Source organism: Oryzias latipes, chromosome 4 (genome assembly GCF_053564925.1).
Source record: "Oryzias latipes strain Hd-rR chromosome 4, Olatipes_Hd-rR_3.1".
Taxonomy (NCBI): Eukaryota; Metazoa; Chordata; class Actinopteri; order Beloniformes; family Adrianichthyidae; genus Oryzias; species Oryzias latipes.
This window is the reverse complement of record NC_136240.1, coordinates 27,770,132-27,790,832: the sequence shown is the minus strand read 5'-3', so window position 1 is coordinate 27,790,832 and position 20,701 is coordinate 27,770,132. Positions and strand designations below refer to the sequence as shown.

Here is a 20,701-nt window from a genome sequence, read left to right as displayed (position 1 = left end):
ACATGTTATCTTGCTGTGTAGGCCTTTGTAAGATTACCTGGCTCTTTCAGAGTGATACTGAAATGGTTGGCCACAGCGGTGCTGGTGTAAGAAGTCACTGGGCCGTAACCCTGCTCCTGAGCCCACCTGATCAAAGCCTGGAACCCTGTTGGCAAGTTCTGTTTGGAGACCGTTGACTCATGTGGGAACATGTGGGATCTTTCACACACAGCATCAGAGGCCTACAGGAGAACAAAAGACATTGTGGTATTCTAATCTCAAGGACCAAACAAACAAAAATACAAAACAAGTGCGGTAAGATTTAATTTTCTAGTTGTTTTTGACTTAAGACAATGTTGGCTGACTGTCACTATTCTGTGGCTATCAATTAACTCTTCCTGGCACTAGATTTAAAAAATATTCTGTTAGAAAATTAACATTGTGGTCCAAACTTTGTAATTAATAAGTCTACACAAAACGGGCATCTCAAACTGAGATACAATTACAATTGAAACTTTTTTAAGTAGACCACAGTGTTTACAAATGAGTAGTTCCACTTTCACTTCCCTTAAAATCTTCAATGTTGTACCCCAAAGCTCAGATTATTTTCCACATTATATCAAAAACATGTTTGATTGCAGAAATCCTAATTACTGTTTTATGCTGACGACATTGTCCTGTAATGCAGCTCTTCTTTACAACTTTTGACTTTAGACAAAATGGTCAAATGTTGAAGTGGAGTGACTCAATCAGCTGGATGACAAATTACATAAACTATCGAATGGTGACAAACAAAAACAAATGTTTTGCACCTTTTCTTAGCCTTGAATGGTCTTATTCTAAATGGTCTACCAAAGTGGAAAATTCACGTTCATGTTTAGTAAATGGGTTTAGATGGCATAAAAATTCCAATTAATTTGAGAATTTTTAATTTCTTTTAATGTGTCTCATACTTGTTATCCCACATATTTTTAATATCAAATCACAGCCATCATTTAATTATCATTCTTAAAGACCAGCAGACCATGAGCATGATTAACGTGTATTCTTTGGTCTCATGCATTCTTTTAGCTCTTCGCTTGTTTTTGAACCGCTACAGCATGTTACAGCTGTAATTAAAAGAGTGACAGATTAGTTTTCCCTTCAATGACGGGTAAGGAGGAGCGATTCTTTTTTCCCCCAGTCATTTCTCAAAAAGCCAAATCTGTTAAGCAATAACAGTCTTTGGTTTTGACAAGGCTATCAAACCACTGAAAGAGCTGGCTACCTTTCAAAGAGACATGGGAAGACGGCACTACTGTCAACACTGATGTCAGCATGTTGCTACAGCAAGATTTTAACAACGGCTGTAGAAGATGACCTATTCGAAGATTTTTTTTAAATCAAACTAAATCAATCTTAATTGAGATTGAAATATTGATTTAAGTGATGCAGTCTTTTGTATAGATCTACGCGGTTTATCTCATACAGATTCACTTTTGTGAAGGAACACTGCATGTTGAAAGGGATAATTGCTGAGATTGTTTTCCTCACCCCATTTAGGTTAGTGTTTTAGCACAATAGCATTTATAATATGGACTCATAGAAAAGTCTTTTGACAAGAGCTGTTGCAATTTTAAACAAATCAACATTGCTGTCAAACTTGGACTAAACGCAGTTGGAAGTTTGCAACTTTGTTATTACAGACATTTTTTTCAGATTTGCAAAGGAGAAAGTAAACTTTGCTGAATTAAATTCTTTAATTCATTTTTACAGTTTGGTGGCTTTGGTTGAAAAACATAAATTCCTATAATGGTTTTACTTGATCCAGAATGTTGCAGCTCGTGTTTTTGATTTTCTTACCAAAAACATTAAAATATTCCTCTTTGGATTCATATGAAACTTAGAAATCATTTCAAAACTAATTTTTTCTCATAGCACTGACTAACAATGTAGGCTTGAAAAGCTTTGGAGTGTGCTGCTTTCCCTTAACATGTATGACTGTAATTGTTCTGCTCTGATCCTCTAATATTCGATTGGGCATTCTGCGTGTCAATCAAGTGACATATTTCACTTTTTTTGTTTATATATTTTCTATGGCTCGCAATTTACCCACACTTTAAACTTAAAAGCTGTGTCTGATTTTAATTGGTTGAATTTCTCGAATTTGTTTCTTGATTTTTTTCAGTAAAGTAGGCTCAGTAACCAGTGTGGGTTTTTCTTTATTAACAGAGGGATTACAACATTTTTTAGCCTATTAAAGTAAATCTAAGTGTAGAATTTTCAGTTGGTTGAGTATGCATGAATGTACACACACGCTCCAATATAACTACCGTGTCTGGTAGTATATGATCAATACATTAGAGACCTGTATTTTTTAGAAGTTACCATTTCTAACATCTCGTACTATACACTGATATTAAACAGGGGTCTTTCAAAGAAATACTATGCAGGCGAAGAATTTGCAGCAACAACTTGTTTCAAAGGGAGGGAGTTGGAACAAGAGCTGCTAATCAAAAGCTGTTGTTCTTTTTCAGTTTGTTTGCACTCAGAAAACGTGGGGTGGTCTTGCAACAGTGACTGATGAATGATCATACTGTGGTGGCCTTTAACAGTAAACCTTGGGGGTGCGTACAAAATGCTTCGGAACCAGCATTTACTGCAATCAAGAGAAGCTACTAACTTTTATCCATCTACATAAATTACAGGACAACTTGAGGTAATTAGGAACACAAATCACATCAAACCTGAACTTAGATTAGTAACATAGATTCTAGATGTTTTTAAGGTAAAAGAAAGAATTACGTTTAATACCTCATGTACAAGCTGAAATAGTCAGCTAAAGGTTTTTTTCCAAACTGTGCACATACGCTGGTCTTCAAAATAGTTTCAAAATTCACAAGAAATTTTGCAGGAGAGAAAACTGTCCCATAAGATGTAAAGGATGGAATATATTCTTCTGATTTGCCATTAACGTCAAAACACGACCACTAAGGGCCCAGCATAGTGATAAACCTGTGACATAAATACAGTAGCTATAAAGAATCATTCATACAGGACGGCTCTATACCAGAAGGACTTTTTAAAATGAATTTGGTTTGTTAAGTTGAAGAAGTTTTGCTTCTTATCAAAGGGGCTTTCACTTGAAAAACGAAGTCCAGATGATGCTTTTAATAACTTTTTAAACTATTAATACAGTTTATTTTACATTAGATTATCATTATAATTGAAATTATACCAATAATTGGATTATCTTTACATAAACACCTAATATTAATTGTGATCCTTTCTTTTTTTGTTTTCATTTCTGCTAAAAGATGTCTCTCAACATTTCTCGGTTAATTCTGAAGTTCTAAATGGTTTGACCTGAAACTTAAGACCTACAGAGTTAAATATACAGCAGCAGTCAGGCAGCTGTGCAAACACAGACGCGTTAAAAAAAGGGAACTTGCTGGCTTTAGCAGCACAGCAACAGTGCTGAGGAGAAGAGGATGGCCTCTGCACACCTTTACAATAACTGGTAGAATACTGAAAGAGCCCACAGAGATGTGAGAAACTACAGAAAAAGGAGTACAAATCATTTGGTACAAGCAAAACCAGACTAATAAAATAAATGTTTTACAAAGCACAATTTTTAGAGCTTCTTGAGACTAACTGCATTTGGTTTTGGGAGAAAAGAAAGTTCAGCATCAACTTGATCCAAAATTTAACTGATCCACCAATTTTAAGAGAAAAAAACTACTTTTCATAGGTGCCCTGATAGATCTGAGTTTTATGAATAAAGGTTTTTACTTCAAAGTGAAACCCCAGATTACTGACGTATGGTGGATGTAAGACACTGTAGTAATTAGCTTATGATTGTGGCTGCAGAGAAACAGTGCCCTTTATGTTTTATTAGAGTAATCTGAGACTTTATTTGATGTGAATCAGTTGCCGTGGTCCAGCTCTAACATTATGTGATGCCTTTGTCAATTGTGTTTCTCTACTACCATTAAGCTGCTATCCTCACTCTGTCATTCGAAGGAGCCAAAGAAGCATGCATGTCTACATAACCATCAGTGTATTAATCCCTCCAAAAAGCATTTGTGTGTTAATATTCCTTTATCTTACCACAACTTCCAGTTTCCCTATTACACTGTGAGGTTTGACAACCCACTTTACGGGCTGAGTGCATTTCAGCACCAGGACTACGTCCCTGGACACATGGCTATTGCCTTCTGAAGGCCCCAAATCCACAATGACATCCACCTGGAGACCACTGCAGAAAAAAAATAACAAAAAGCAACATAGTGTCATCTTGCGTCTGGCCAACCAAATAAAACTTGGCTGTATTCCCAGAGAAACAACAGACATATGCACAACGAATGAAGATTTTAGCCAATTTCAGTGCACCGCAGGTTCAAAACATTTTCACATTTGCTTTTTTGTGGCTATTAATATATAAGTGAAGAAACATTTTTGGAACTGTCAAAGTTGTAAAATATCTTCTACAGGGAAACATTGTGTAATAAAAAAGGTTTTTCTGACTTTGTGATTAACTTCAGACTAAAAGGAGCATGTTGTTGTCAAAAACATGTCTTTATATCTTCTGTTTCTGCTGCCCACCTGCTGGAGTTCGTTCTTTGAAGCTCAATGATGTGGACTTCTCTGCCTCTCCCTGGCACAGACAGGATACAGCCATTGGACGGCTGCAGGTCATAGAAGCTGCCCATGTAGTTTAAAGAGAAGAACTTGGTGTCAATCTTGCAGGTGTCAGAAAACTCTGAATCTGTGGGTAGAAGCATGATTGCGTTAGCAGTTGGAAAGAGGTTGTGCTCACATCAGCAACACCGCCAACAACACCAAGAGAGGTCAGCTGGAGAAGATTTCACTGAGATTTTGCTTCAGTCAAGTGGTGCAAATTTCAGAACACTTATAAGTTATGAGCGAGCAGCTCTACTGCGTTTGCAAAACACAATTACCCACTATGTGTTTTCTGCCTCAGAAAGTTAGTAATTTTTCTAACAGAAGACAAAAAGTGAACCTTCAACCTCCTCGCTCTCTCAATACCCAACTGTAGTCCTCACACTGTCTAAATTAGTATTCTATTGCAGTGGTCTCCAACCTTTTTCAGGCCACCAACCGGTTTAATGTCAGACAGTATTTTCATGGACCGGTCAGAATGGAGGCGAAGTCTGGTTTAATATCTTAAAGTGTGTGTGTGTGGGTGTGTGTCTGTTTGTGTGTGGGTGGGTGGTGGTGGGGGGGCTGGCACAGAAGAACATTTCCTGTGCTCAGGTTTCTTAACGGTTACCTAACTAGTTCACCCTTGCTGTTGTAAAATTCATAAATGTCCCTCTTACAAGTTTACACAAATCAGAAACAACTTCCACAAGTCAGCAACTTTATTTGATTAAATCTTGATTCTCTATCAAATGTTTGAGGCTGGTTTAAACTTTCACTTTTTGATTTTCCCTGTAACAACAAAGTGGATGCTAACAACTGGATGCAAACTTCAGCCGCGCGTCTGACTTTTAAGGCGTGATGACAACCGCCGTAAAACTGGTATTCTATTCATATACTAAAAAACATCATCAGCGTATGTGAAACATTCGAGAGTCAGTTTTTGGCAGAGGGACTTCTGGTATGTTGGAACAACTGTCTCAATAAATCCGCATGTCGAGGAAAACTCCTGGTTTTGTCTGTAAATAGCAGCTTTATTTTTCTATGAAAATGATTATATCGGTTTTAGCCCAAAGTCCAAAAAACTGTGCCATTTTTTAGGACATAGTTTCTGCAGAGTGGCAGTAATTCATTAAAAATTCAGCTCTAAGTTGTGGGTGGGACTGCTGGCGTGGAGTATATTTTCATCATCTCCTGATTCAGAACGATTTAAATAAAGAAATTCTTAGACATGCTATTTTAATCTCGTTTTCTTTATACATGTCCTCCATTGTGAGAAAAAGGCCACAAGAAAATGTCAAAAAAACAAAACAAAAAAACATCAGGATGGGTCTTTAAAGCAAAGCAAAGTTAGTAAAGCTGAGGGAGGATTGTGCAGCTCAGACTTTTAGATGTTTCCTTTATCATATACAAACCTTCACCAACTCTGATGAAAATAGCTTTAGTCATCCTGAGCTCAGAGAAAGAGGTGACTGCATGGTACTTCCTCTGCGCCCATTCGAGGAGGTGCTCATTGCCACGGGGAAGGGTTTCATGGAATATATCAATGGAGAGAGAGAAGTTTTCTGTCTTGAAGTAGACCTCCGAACCTTGTGATACCTTCAAGACACAAAAAGGAATATTTGAGTCAGTTGAATAATAAAAATAAATAGCTTAAAACCAAAAACAATAGATATTGGAGATGGTAAAATAAAAAACAAAAAATACAGACTGAACGAGACAAAGTAGAAAGAAAAGCGACCTTTTTATTTTAGAGTTAATTTCTGTATTTATAAAGAGCACAGTACAAACAAAAAGGTATTTGGTCCCTACAATATCCTCCAATTTGACATTAAAGTTAGAATTTTGTCATTATGTTACATTGTCTTAACATTCATTCAGCTGTTAGCGTGCAGCAGATAATCAGTTAATGCCTCTGACTTATATTTAAATACAACTGAAATTTTGTATGGATATTTGATTTATAATTTTGACAACTGACAATCTCACGGCAAGTCCAAAGTTGCCTTTTTAGTGCAATTGCTTTTAAATTCTAATTTCAGTTCAATTCAATTCAATTTAGATCAGTTAATTTATAAAGCACCAGTTTACAACTGAGGTTATGCTAAAGCGCTACACAAAGGGCGAAAAATTAAGGATTTTGAGTGTAATCTATCCATTTTATACCACTATATATACTGTGTATAATCTCTCCAGCATGTCTCGTGTCGCAGGACATCCTGTAAGTTGAACATACTTATAACGCCACTCTATAAAGACATCCAGGTAATATAGTTGGCAGTTGTCCAAACTACTTGGGGAAAAAAGATGTTTTTTTCACTATTCCAAATGTCTTTTTTTGATCTGGAAGTATAATTAGCTTTACTTTGAGTTCCCCTTAAATGAATACCGTTTGCTCCCAATCCCTGGACAAGAACCTAGTCACCCTACAGAGAAAAGCCCTTTTTACCACCAATATATCTGATCTTGGCTATTTAATTACCACCTTAGGCTGATGGCCAGCTGTGAGGGCAAAAGATTAAACTGACTGCAAAAAAATTTTGATTTGAAATGGTTTATTTCAAGCAATTAAGTAGAAATAATACACAAAAGCAATACAATCATCAGCTATACATTCATACAGTAACTAATCAAACTTAGGATAATTAGACATATTAATAAATATTGCTTGAAAGGGAGTGGAAGGAAGCGAACTTATATAATCCCACCCTGTTATACTATAACCATTTTATTACATGATTTATCAATATCCGGTTCCTAGCTTTTATCAGACAGAATTAAGAATCATAAGGTATCGATTAAGCACATGACAAAGATGAATTATTTAATTATTATGTAAAAAATAACTATTTTAGAAATCAACATGGCAAATGCAGATCAGTCATCTGAAATAATTGCAGATTATGTTACTTATAAAAGTCATTCATATGAATAAAACATAATACTACATCAGTAAAGTAGACACAACACTGTTTCAGGAATTTTCATAGCAAAATTTCATCAAGTATCAAAAGTTAAAAACATGTGCAAAATTATGCTACATTAGGGAAGATTTTTGAATCAATTTATCAATTTTTGGAGCAAGTGAAGTAATATCATTAAACGTCGATCAATTTAACCATTTTCAATAAGCGATTAATCATTTGTTTTACTTTTTTTTAAAATACTTTTTTTTGTATTTTTATTTTTTTTAATAATAAAGAAGAGCTTCGTCTTCAGACTCAACTCTCTCTTCACCACAACAAACAGATACAACGTCTGCATGACTGAAGATGCTGAACCAATCCATAAATCAGCCTCACGCTCCATCCTTTCCTTACTTGTAAACAGCCCAGATACCCCAAATCCTCCACTTGGGAGAGTGACTCATTCCTAACCTAGAGGTGGCCTTCTACCTTTTCTGGCTGAGAACCATGCCCTCAAATTTGGAGAAGCTGATTCTCATCCAAGCTGCAAACTGGAGGTCACAATCTGAGGAAGCCACGTCATCCACAAACGGCAGATTCTAAAGACAAAACTCCTTCCTCAGTTAGGAACCGCAAGAACATTTATCCATTGGATTAAAGTAAAGAACAGAACTGGCATCAAACCTGACAGGGTTTAACTTTTACTTAAAACAAATCTTTTTAACTGCAGACAATACAAAGCAAAAACCTGTTGTTTGTATATGGATCAAATGGCCCTAACACTGTGCCCTGTCAGCCATACTGACAGAAAACAACATATTCCAAAGGGAACCTGTGAGTGCATTCAAATATGTCTGGCAAATGCACCAGGATCCACTGGTGAAGGGACCTGGTGCCATAGAGGAAGATGCACTGATGGTACTGTCAGCTGAGGAAAGGTGTTTTAATGTCAGGGTAATTTTTTTGACTGTTTACTTTCAAATCCTTTAAAATTCCAACCAGCATATTCTTGAAAGGTTGCTGTTCATTTTCTTTTTATTACTTCAAACACAGTAAGAGCTGGAATACGTTTGTATGATCTCCTAAATACTGTATGTAATTGAAACCAATTGAAAGAAAATAGAATTGTATTACACAAATGAATGGCTAGCACGTACAGACTTTTAAAAAGCTTTTTCAAACATTTACTGTAAGACTATAACACAGAAAAAAGAAATAAGTAGAATAAAAAGACTTATGAAGGAACTTCTGGTGAGAGGAGGGCCACTTTAAGCATAATATGGTGCACAATCCATGTGTTTCATTTCACTGTTAAACATTAACATCTGTGTAAATCTCTACCCAGCCACCAAATGAGTCCAAAGACACTTTAGTTTATTTCCAAGATTGTTTTTCTTTCTCTCAGAAAGACTGTGTGTGAGATGAGACAGTTCCAGCTGGCAAATTAAAACATTCAATCCAACTGAATCCAAGCACAATAAAGTTTTAGTCCCATTAGTTGTCACACACCTAAGTGTGACATTTGTTTTCTGAATTCGACCCATCAGCTAGGGGATCTATAGTCCCAACTGTGCTTAGGAACCTTTTTTTAACTGAATTGATGCTGATTTTCAAGCAGCGAGGATTTGACCGTATTTACATTTTATTTTTTAACAATTTTATATTTTATATTCGAACCCACGGTCCTCCAATCGCAGGCCGGACACTCTATCCTAAGACCACAGAGCTGGTTTAATACATAATATTGCTTTTTCATAGCTATGTCACCCCAGACTGCAATTATCTTAACAGATAAAATCCTTTGGTGTGTTTAGGTTTTGCAGACATAACTTTTCAGGTCCTCATGCGTAACATCTGTCTGACTTCTGGACGCACCTCTCTGTGTTCCTGGCATTGTCACCAGAGGCTGTAAATACTGCAGACAGACTGTCAAAGAATTTTGCTCAACTATTTTTAGTGTGTTTACTACAGCAAGAGCTTATAGAAAGATGGTGAAGTGGAACAGGGTGGTGCCCTAGGCCATCAGGGAGGGGTAGGGGTGGGGTTTCTTCTTACTTCTTGCCAAGCTCAGCAGAGTTTATCACTTTAACTTCTGGAATTCAACCATAATTAGTCACAAAGAATCAGAGGGAAGAGCCTGAAAGCTAAATTAGCTCCAGGCTTTCCAGAGCAGTGAAAACCTCAGGAATTTCAGAAGGGAACTGTGGGACTCAGAGCGGTTTTTAACAAACTCACTATACTTGCTTTTTTGTTAAAGATCAGTCAACCAACCAACTGCAGCTGGAGGAGGCAATGCTTTCTGTCCTTGGCTGAAGCAGCATTTTCACATTCATGTGCAGTTTATTCTTATATACGGTGGGGAAAAAGTGTTTATTAGTCATTGAATCTGCAACTTGTTCCACTAAAAAGATGAGAGACGTCTGCAATTAAATTTACTTCAGTATTATTAATCTGATGGGTGTCACATTACGGTAAACTTTATTTTGTACACCACAGTAGAATTTTGTTCAACTTTTCCTTCAGTAAAATATTATCTGTTCTATCTTTAGTCAGACCTGAATGTCTACCTTTTGCAGGTATTCTCCACGGACCCTGACTGTAACCAAAGAAACTTTAGCAAAAAAAGAACAGATCTGTCTCGATGAAAGAGACAAGAAGTAGTAGCATTCTGACGGTATCTTTTACAACAGATGTTCAAATGCATATTTTTTTGTAGTTATCCATCACAACATATTTTGAACAGATTTATTTTAATTTCTAGGTTTAAATAAACGTAGTGATCTTTGATTCCTCCTAAAGCTTTAAAGGACAAAGTCTAAGATCTTATTTTACATTTAATTTGCAACTTTTTCACATTGTTCTACGGATTTGAGTATTTTATACATGTTCTCTGTCAAATTTTTGTAAGAGAAAAAAAACATTTGAATATCTTGGAGTTTGCACATATAGAATTGAGTGAGTTCTTCAGCGAGCAATGGGAGGAGTGTTGCAAACACAAGAGTCATGGAATCTGTAGAAAAGGCTGGCGGAGAATGAGCATGCAGTAACTGTTCAGTTAATATGAATGCAATTAAGGCTTCGGTGGCTTTTTTTGATCTGAGCCGTCTTCATGAGATATGCGGAGTTAATGACGCTGGTGGCTGCAGATGTGTTACTGTGAGACGATGGGACCTAATTCAGGAGAAAACAAAACCATATGTCTCAAAACCATTCTGCAGAGTTCCAACTTAGTCCATAGTATAGGATTAAAACCAGAAGTTTCCATTTCACAGTTACAGTGGGGAGATACTCATGTGACAGCCAAACACTAGAAGTCTTCCACTAATAAAAGAAATACAAGACTGAAAGGGCAAATCTTGTAAAATAAAAGGGAAAAACAAGCCCAGAGAAGAAATTGAGTTGCATCTAAAGTCATAAAGCCATTTCTACAGATAAAGGGTTCTAAGGTCAGACACTTTCCTAATTGCTCAAAACAAATGCGTACATTTTTGGCCACAAAGTCAGAACGCTACATCTTGCACGAGTCTTACTTCAAACTCTGCCGTCCATTGATAAGTTAGGTTTGGCCTTGCTTCACAATGTTGCGTTACCGTATGCCCATGATGACTCCTGCCTGCTGCTGATGACCATAGGCGCTACAGAGAACATGCTTGACAATAATAGTCTGGATCCTGGGATTTTAAATGTTTTCAGTAATCCGGCCAAAAGCAACAGAATGAACAACATCTCTGAAGCTTTTTTTTTTTTTTTCCAAACAGCCATTTCTACAAAGCCAAAAGAACTGTACCAGGAAATAAGGAATGGCAGGACAGATTCTGAGTCCCACCAGCTCCCGGAAACGGCCTCCACAGTAGAAAGGAAGAGTGAGTGAGGTCTGGCAGGCAGTTTTTGTGTGAAGTGTTGAGACCTCCTCTCAGCACAGGAACATCTTATGTTCACTGGAAAACCCAGACAAAGGGAACTGGCAAGACTTATCTTCCACTGACATCAGAAGCAATTGGTCATTGTTTTATTTACTAGAATGCCTGGGCAAGATTTTTAGCTAAAATGTCCTCCTGAACTCCACTGACAAAGACAAAACAGCTAAAAGTTAGTGCTGCACTGTTTTTTTCATGTCATACACTAACATGGGATATTCAGCACAACTACTTTAAGGGAGGTTATAACCGTACATCATACATCTTTAAAAAAAAAGTAAAAGATCCAGAAGCAAAGTGTTTAAAACCTAAGCTAACAAGCAGCAAATGGTATTTTTAGGATTCTATGTAGGTAAAACCTATTACTAGTTGGTGAATTTAATTCTGCTTTATAGCAAAGAAGCTATGCTTTGCCCTATTAGGTAAGAAAAAAGTTTAATAACAGAATATTTTAAATATAAGCCTCCGGGAAATACATGATTTTTAGTTAACCATTTGGGTCTATTCATTTTAAAGTCAACAAAGTTGCACATAAATTCCTTTGCACACTTTTTCTTTTTTTTTGCTATTTTTTTATACTCTTAAAAACCGAGACGGTTACAGCATAAAACTGTCAAAAGTAAAATGTTTACATGCTTTTTCAGAAGGATAATTGTGGTTTTAGAAGACCAACCCATGCCTGCCCTGACATTTCCACAAATCATCTCACTTTTTAAAGTTCAATGGGCATCATGGTTTGCCAAAAAACCCGCGAGGGGACGTGCAACGCTCAAGATGTTCTTCTGAAGTGCTAGATAAAAAAAACCTCTCCACTGTTCTTTCTGTTGTGAAAAAGGTTGACTTTGTTTTGAGTTGTTTGTATCCTCATATGTCACAAGCTTTAAAAACTACAGATATTTTTATGAAAGTCTCATAAATATGACTGCTGACATTTTCATTTTTTGACTGACAATTAAGGATGAAATTAAACCTTCCCTGCAGTATTTCTGGATTTCTGGTCTTAGTGTTTTTTCTTTTTTAAACAATAAATTTGGGCATAATGTATGTTTTAATGTAGGTGCTACTAAGAATGTTCTGAGTAGACACAATCACATGTACTTCAAAAACATTTTCAGAATAAAGTCAATTGAACAATTAGAATTTATGTGCAAACCTTTTGATCTAGTTTACATATAAACATTGCTTTAAAAGCCAAACTAAATATCAGAGATTTTTGTTATTACATGTCAAAGAGTAGAAGAAACAGATGCTTTAAAAAAAATAATGAATCAATTAAAACAAATTGATCAAAGTATTAGTTGCAGTCGCCACTATTTGCTTTTCCATTTGCTGTCTGCTGAGTTGGAAGACTTAAAGTTAAATTGATTTTTTTCAAGCTGAAGAAATGTTCTTTATCTTCAAAATTTGTGTTTTTTTGCTGATTTCATGTAAGAAGCGAAAGTTTTATACCAAATTGGTGAAATAATAGAATTTATGAAGGACTTAAAAAAAAAGTCAAAACAGTTATTCAGAGAATTTTTATAAACTCTGGAGTGAGCAGGAAGAAATGATGGTCTTTTACATAAGAGCTGCTGCCCGGCATATGAAGACATAAAACAGCAGCAGCTCGGTCTGGAGCAACAGTTTCAGTGATGGCTGCCGCTGCTTTTTTTCTCCACTTAAGACAAGTCCTGACATTTACTGTGAGGCTGATCTGCCAGTGGCTACATAGAAACAAATCCCTGAAGCTGTTAAGCCCAAAGCGGCTCGGAGGCCCATCCATCTTCATACACTGTACAACTCTACTTTGACATGAAAACGTTTCCAAAATCTGATGGACTTGACTCTGCCTAGAGACAAAAAGGGTTTTGTTTGGAACATATTACTTTTGATGATAACTATCTACACAATCCAATTTTACTGCACCGTTGATATAAAAACAAACCTAAAACAAAAGAAAAGAAACTATATATAAATATTTACTATATATAACTCTACAGGAAGTACGTTGATGCAACATCGATGATTACTTATATGAATAAGTGCTGAGTGATCTAGGAGATTTCAAAGCTTTTTTCTACTCGTCAAACACTGCCTCTAAATGTCAAATACACACAATGCACACAAGTGTGCACGTGTGTGCGTGAAACACACAACCCCATGATACAATAAAGAACAGGGAGAAGGGTTTTCTTGGGTCTGGACTTTTTCCTCAACATGTCATTTTATTGACTTTTTTTGAGGGAGGGTATTTGGTGTTTGAGAAATAAGCAAGAAAACACTCGACAGCATGTGGAAATCATTTGTGTACTAATGCCGCATTCCTGCACAATGAACTGGTGTTACAATACAATTGAAAATGATCGCTTCTGGAGAGCTGCAAACAGAGAAAAATCCTTCAGACCATAAAAAGACCCAAAAAAGGTTTCATAAAGTGTAATGAAGTCATGGCTTAGGGTTTAGAGTAGCATTTTGATGCAATTTTCTTTACAGGCTTTAAACAACAGTGGAGTAGTGGTCCATTTTTACCTTTTATATTAAGATTCCCAGAAAGGGCCCCGCTACCTTCACTAAATATGGCTTACTCCCCAGGGGACCTGGCCCTGACTGCATCAGGATGCCTCTTCCTAAATCTTATTTCCCTCCCACATTTATGCCAAACTAAAGGCTGCATCCTATTGACAGAAACCTAACAGAAATAGAGGGAAAAAAGTTGTTTTCCTCTTAAAATGTCAGCTGTAAATGTCATTTTTGGCAAAGTAGAAAATGACTTTTTTTGCATTTTAAAAATAAAGTGTTTTTCCATTATTTACTGCATAACTAAACAGAAACTCTTGAAGTTAAATTATACCCTTCTCAAGATAAGTTTGTTCCAGACTGTTAAAAATTCTTCAAAGTAGCATGAAGGCAAGGATGTGGGTACGATCACAGCTTTAAAGTTTTGTAAAAGACTCACAAAGCCTTACTCAGATTTACGTTTGTATAGGAAGACAATGCACATCTTTTCATTTTTTCACTTTTAGATGCCCTTAAACTTCCTTTCCCTTTCTTCTGCCCATTCTTCCTCCTTGCCTTATGCATTTGCAACTAGCCGTCTAAGCCATAAAAGGTTGGTCATGGCGAAATAGGTGGATATCATTCCTATTTAAATAAGGAGCCTTCATGAAACTGAAAAGCCCGACAGAAAGCTAATATTTATATTGTTACTAATAACTGTCAGTTGTTAGTCAATACTCAATAGTTCACTCTGAAGAAAATCGTGTGGCTGTTATTGTGGCATTTTTCTAAAGATAGAGGACATATATAAAGAAAATTAAGCTTAAATGTCTTTATCCAAATCGTTGTGAATCAGGAGCAAACGGAAAATTGCCATTTGAAAAAGCCTCAAGCTGTGACGTATGAAAATTTACTGGGTAGGTCACAAGCTTCCTGCTCATGAACGTCCTTGTTTTCCTCGTCCGAGCTGGAATCTGGATCAAAACTGTACGGCTGGATGGCTCCAATATTGCTACCATTTTTGTTGCACTAGTAATGTTAGGTCAGGGGTCTGAGGGGCTGTAAGTTAACGGGAGATAGTGTAAACAGTTGGGTGATGGGTAGTGGGGGCAATCTGGATCTGTGCCAAAAGCCCATAACTCAGAGGAAGATATCTAAAGAACTACTGCTGCTCTGCAGAAACAATGAAAAAGGTTTTTTTATACTGGTTAAAAAAGACAATCATTGTTAAACCATCACTGGGAATGCTTTTAAAAGAGCTAAAAAGATGATCAGACTGTCAAATTATGGGAATTGTTTTGATTTTGAGTTATTTCCTCTTTTCTTGATTGTTCTCTTTTCTATTGTTGATTCAATCCTTTTCAGTGCTGTTGTTTACATTCACCACATTTTTCACAAGGTCGCGTTAAACGCTGAACTGTTGTGTTGAGCTTGACAGAAGTTTTCAGTTTTGAAAAAAATGTAGGTAAGTTAGAGAATGTGTTTTTTATAACCAGCTGAGTCAGCCGATGAGCAAACCCAAAGAAAAACTGAGACCTATGAACACATTAGATCATTTTTACAGGCTTGTGTGAACTGATAGGACTGTGGGTTCAATACCCTGCAGCTAAGGCTACGTTCACACTGCAGGGCTTAATGCTCAATTCCGATTTCATAAAAAAATCAGATTTTATTGCAAGGCTTTTCACATTTCCAATTAAATGCAAACTTTTGTGATCTCCTGTGTGACCGTGAAATGACCCAGAAGTGTGCAGAAGAGTACTCAACGGTAAACTGCGTCACTCCTTGTTTGCTGAAGTAGCTAACGTTAACAATGGAAGTCAAGTGTTGTCAACAGCGGAGCTCTTTTTGCATTATTACATTTATTTTCTCATTTCTTCTCATTTTAAGAAGGCATTGGAGCCGAGATCGTCTGTACCCACTGCTGTGGAATGGGGATGTGTATGTCCTGGGGCCACGCGTGTGTGTATGTAAGAGAGAGCGCGTACAGCGCAATATTCCCTACTGCGCTGACGCTCTCTCCTCTCTGAGGGGCAGTGAGAAGATTCCTACATGTTGTGTGTTAAGAAGGAAGGAGAACTATAATAAAAGAAGGCTCCCCCCAGCAGAACTGCTATTGACTCTTTATTAACCCGCTCTGGAGAATGTGAGGGTTTCAAACGGGGAAGTGAACCCCGAAGGAGGATCCGCCTTCTGTCCCCCGCGTTTCTGACCACGGTCGGAAAAGGGGAAAAAAAAGTCACCCCTGGAAAGGTTGAACACCACGCTCAGCATTTCGCTGGAAATTTTTTCTAAAACCGCCCGGCTGCGAAAAGAGTCCTGGAGTTTGGCCTGAATAGAGCTGTCACCTCAAATATAAATCAAATCCCTTCTACTGACTGGTCTCAGCAGCATCGTCCGCCATGGTTGATGTTTATGTTCTCGTTCCCGCCTACTTCAACGCAGAATGATAACTTTTGTAGCGTATCAATGACGTACGGGTCGGATACATGTGGCCTGGCCGTTCAGACGGAGGTCGCATTTCAAAAGATCGGATCTGTATTGGATTCAGGACAACATACCCAAGTGGACTGGATCACATTTCAAAAGATCGGATCTGTATTGGATTCAGGACCACATACCCAAGTGGACTGGATCACATTTAAAAAGATCGGATCTGTATTGGATTCAGGACCACATACCCAAGTGGACTGGGTCACATTTCAAAAGATTGGATCTGTGTCGTTTAGACCAGTGTTTTTCAACCTTTTTTGAGCCACGGCACACTTTAACCTCGACAAAAATCCCGCGGCACACCTGCATCCCCCAAAAAAAAAAAAAAAAGCAGAAACTCATAGTCTGTTTTGATCTACAGCCCCCCCCCCCCCCCCCCCCCCGGCAATCTGACGTGCATTTTTGTGATAATTGTGGCAGAAAAAGCAGGAAGTTGCAGATGTTTTTCTAAAAGATGTAATAAAAGTTAAGTTACATACAAGCTGTATGTTCGTTGTGTTTTCAAGACGCTGTCCCTTTAAGCCAATGCATCATGGGAGATGTAGTGTAAAAACTGCGAGAAAACGGCAGAAAGACTCGCGTCTCTGAGCTTCATGGTTTTGTTCACTTGTTCCACGGTCTGATACCGGATTCTGTGGAAAGCTACACCGCTAAAGACGAGCTTTAGCCGGTGTTTTTGTCGGAACTGACTGAGTTATGAGCTAATTTGGAACAAGGAAGTGGAGACTTTAACCACTTCTGATTGGTCAGACTGATGACATGTGATTAAGCCTTCAAGAATGATTGGTGGAGTCGTGGAGACAGTAAAAGCTGCGGGACTTTTCCTTACACAGTTATAGCTGCAGCTATTTCGCGTTACCGTCATTCTTATCAAAATGTCTTTAATATAATCAAATAAACACAAAGAAAAAAGTATTTTATGATCGTTTATATTCCTAACTACTCAGTGTTTTATCAGGACCTGTTTGGATGAACAAAGAGCTGATTTCCTGGAGATGGGAAATGCTTTTAGATCAGTTAATGAGGGCAATTTTCCACGGCACACTTGACCATCTCCCACGGCACACTAGTGTGCCGCGGCACACTGGTTGAAAAACACTGGTTTAGACTGTCATGAAAAGATCAGATACAGCATAAGGGCAAAAAAATCGGAATTGGGTCGTTTCATCCTGCAGTGTGAACGTAGCTTAAGTGCTTCTATGACATAATAAGTCTTCCATGTGGTTTTCTTCAGTGGTGTTTTAAAGTCAATACTCAGATATTACCTCACAGACGGTTCTTTTAGGCCACTGTGACAGTTTGTCAACAAAGTTTAAAGTTATCCGATGGATATGGTGGCACCTTCTGGTTATAGTTTTTTTTTTTTTGTTAAGGGGGGGGGATTTTAGCAAAGCTTAAACTAGGACTTGATTACACTTTTGACTAATGTCCTGATAAGTTTGTGGTTTACTCAGCATTTAGGAAACATCCTAAAAGGTGTGCGCTGTTTCAACTAATATTTTTTTTAATTATTATTCTATTTGATTTCTCCTGCAGTTGCATTCTAATGAAAAGAAATGTAACTTTACTCCCTTTACAATTCTGCATCCTTTTTAACATTTTCCTCCTGGACAGAGTGTATAGAGAAGGAAATAAAGCGGGAAATGAAGAGACAGTTTAGAGGAAAAGGACTTTAGGCTCTTCATGCTGCAGGACTCACATAAAAAATATGTTTGATGTTCAGAGCCAGGTTTTCTGCCTTGACATTCCAGGTCACTCTTTGGTGGGAGTTGAGCACAAAGACCAGGGGTTTCTGGTGATGTTGCATGGAGTGGATGGGCTTTAAATCCAGCTCAACCTGGAGAGGAAAAAAAAAGATAAGAAGATTCTCATGAGTGCACACAGAAACAGCATCTAGGAAAAAATATGAACAAGTTGCAATAGCAAAAACCATCAATATCCAGAAAGGTACATTTCCAAGTTTCAGTTAGGGACTCTCCTGAAAGATAAAAGTGCTGTTCTTTTTTATCAGGCCATGTCGTTGTTTATGCACTCACTTGGCTGGTAACACTTAAAAAGACAGCATGTTGTGCTCTCACTGAAGGACACTGCTGAGCCCCAACAGGAACTTAAGTTTTATACAGTTGAGTCTTTGTTAATTCAGAAACAAAAATCAAACTGTTGGGAAGCTTGATAAATAAAAAAGTTTGTTACTTTGGGTCTTTTATTCTTTACTTTTATTTGTATTAAAATTATTGGAACCATTTCAACCTTACAGACTCATATCGTTTAAGTGTGTGAAGAAACTCAATCTAACAACTTCCTTGAATTTTGTTTATTTTAATTTGATTTCGACTTTGGTTGTGTCCAAATTCACTCCCTGGTTTGTGCAGTATATATATAGGTCATGATCTATGGTGTGTTTTGCTTTGCATGCTCTCCATCCTCCCAGGCTCCACCTGGTGTGCCTCATCATTATCATTCATCCAACCTGTGAGCCACAGTATTTAGGACTGACAGTTCCTCACACTCTTTTCCAGTTTTTTGAGCCTTAGCTCACATTCCAATGTTTCACTGTTTTCATAGTTTTTGCTCGTCTGGTTTTTGACCCTTTTTTTGTCCCTGGTTGCAATAAAGTCTGTCCCCTTGGTGTCTTGATCTGCCTTTTCTGCCTCTGAGTTTTGGCCTTTGGATTACCGATTTTGGATTTGTTTTCCTCCTCTTACCAGATTTCTTCTTATTCCATGACGTCTCCATGGACTTTAAAGTGTGGTAATATTTGTTAAATATTTCACACCAAGATTACAACAATGAAATACCCAAAGGGCAACACGTTTTAACCCTTTGTGACTTCATTGAAATTGAATTGTGCATTTTTATTAATTCATTGCAAAATAAGAGTTTTGGCTTTCCTGCACCTTATCTGTATTGCATCAAATGCAAAAGCCCAACGCTTTGGCCATTTCTTTTTACCTCTTAGCATTCTTTTGAACCAGAGTTTCTTCAAAAACTAAAATCTCTGAGGATTACCTAATCTGACGGATTGTTGACTCAAACTTACTACAGTGATCCAAGATCTTCTCATAGTTATCATTCCATCAGTGTATTGTCAGTTTATGCCAAAAACATTTTTGGCAGCTACAATAATATATTTATTCCTTTTGATACTTTTAGTCCAAAAAGTGTTGAACTCAAATAAGCCAGTTACATCCTAACACATAATGTGTTCAGAATTCCTTTAGAGTCATACAGGATCAAGTCATTCCACAAGAGAATAATACAAGTGAAGTTAAAGCATCAAAGCTAAAGAGCTGAACAGACCCAAGGCCTGGAGAAGAGCAACACAAATGTGAGTATTTAGCATTCCTGTATTGCAAACGTCATTAAAATACCCCTCTGAGACAGGATAATGGAATAACTGATCAAACACCTATCTACGTATAAAGTCAATTGAAAGGGGGTGCAGGAAACCAGATCCCGGACTCATCTGTCTCACTCTTTTTTGCATATTATCACGTTTTCCCTCCTATCCATTTTACTGCAGACATTGGGACAAAAACAGGAAGTGCATCACTGGTCTATGAATAAAAACTCATAGAAAATCATACCTGGCTTGACTATTAGGTTCTTGCTTTGACAGATGGCCGAGGGAGGCCGAAGAAAAAATCGAGTAAGAGAGAAAGTTGTAAAAGGGGGAGGAATTTAAACCCAGACATAAGCTTTTCCAGAAGACATGAGTCACCTGCAAACATATATCAGCACATTTCTACGAGAGACATGTGCCAAGAGGCAAAAGAGTGAAAAGTTTCAAAATTTACAGGGATTGTTTCTTCTTTTTTAAATCAGGGAATGAGTGGAAAAAAATATGCACCAGTCCAAAAAAAGGTCTGAGTTGTGCAATGTGAGCGAGCGCTAATAAGAACCCCAAAAAACAGCTGGGTTTACTGAGGGTGGTGGGCTTGGCAGCAGATTTGGTGAGCCTGGAGAGCAAAGGTGCGGAAACAAGAGGCATCAAAGTAGCATTTGTGCTCCCTGAAAGGATCGGGTGGCTTTAGACTGTCTGTGGCACACACAGCGGCACAAACAGACCCTATGGGAGTGGCATCTGCACCAGGGACAGGTCTGATTGATTATCAGCGGTTGGCAAAAGAATTTCGGGGGCCCTGGGTCCATTACAGCTAAAGTACATGTTTGCCAGCAACCACTGATAGAGACTTGTTCAGGCCTATCACATTACTGAAATTAAACTCTTCCCAGGGGGCGACAGCTGTCGCAGAATAGGCATGACCATCACTGAGCACACTTTAGAGG

General features: G+C 37.7%; 1 protein-coding gene across 4 annotated transcripts in view; it reads right to left on the bottom strand.

Annotated features, from left to right (window-relative positions):
* tgfbr3 (transforming growth factor, beta receptor III) overlaps nucleotides 1–20,701 on the bottom strand; it is a 74,407-nt gene that overhangs the window by 21,804 nt on the left and 31,902 nt on the right. For all 4 annotated transcript variants that reach the window (XR_002290010.3, XM_011474319.4, XM_078946218.1 and 1 more), the window contains exons 4-8: nucleotides 18,111–18,248; nucleotides 6,036–6,219; nucleotides 4,564–4,726; nucleotides 4,069–4,216; nucleotides 38–221 (exon numbers count right to left, since the gene is read on the bottom strand). Coding sequence is in view for 3 of the 4 variants with exons in the window: in XM_011474319.4 (XP_011472621.1) it covers nucleotides 38–221; nucleotides 4,069–4,216; nucleotides 4,564–4,726; nucleotides 6,036–6,219; nucleotides 18,111–18,248 (817 nt within the window). In the remaining variant the exon portion in view is untranslated. The remainder of the gene's footprint in view (nucleotides 1–37; nucleotides 222–4,068; nucleotides 4,217–4,563; nucleotides 4,727–6,035; nucleotides 6,220–18,110; nucleotides 18,249–20,701) is intronic.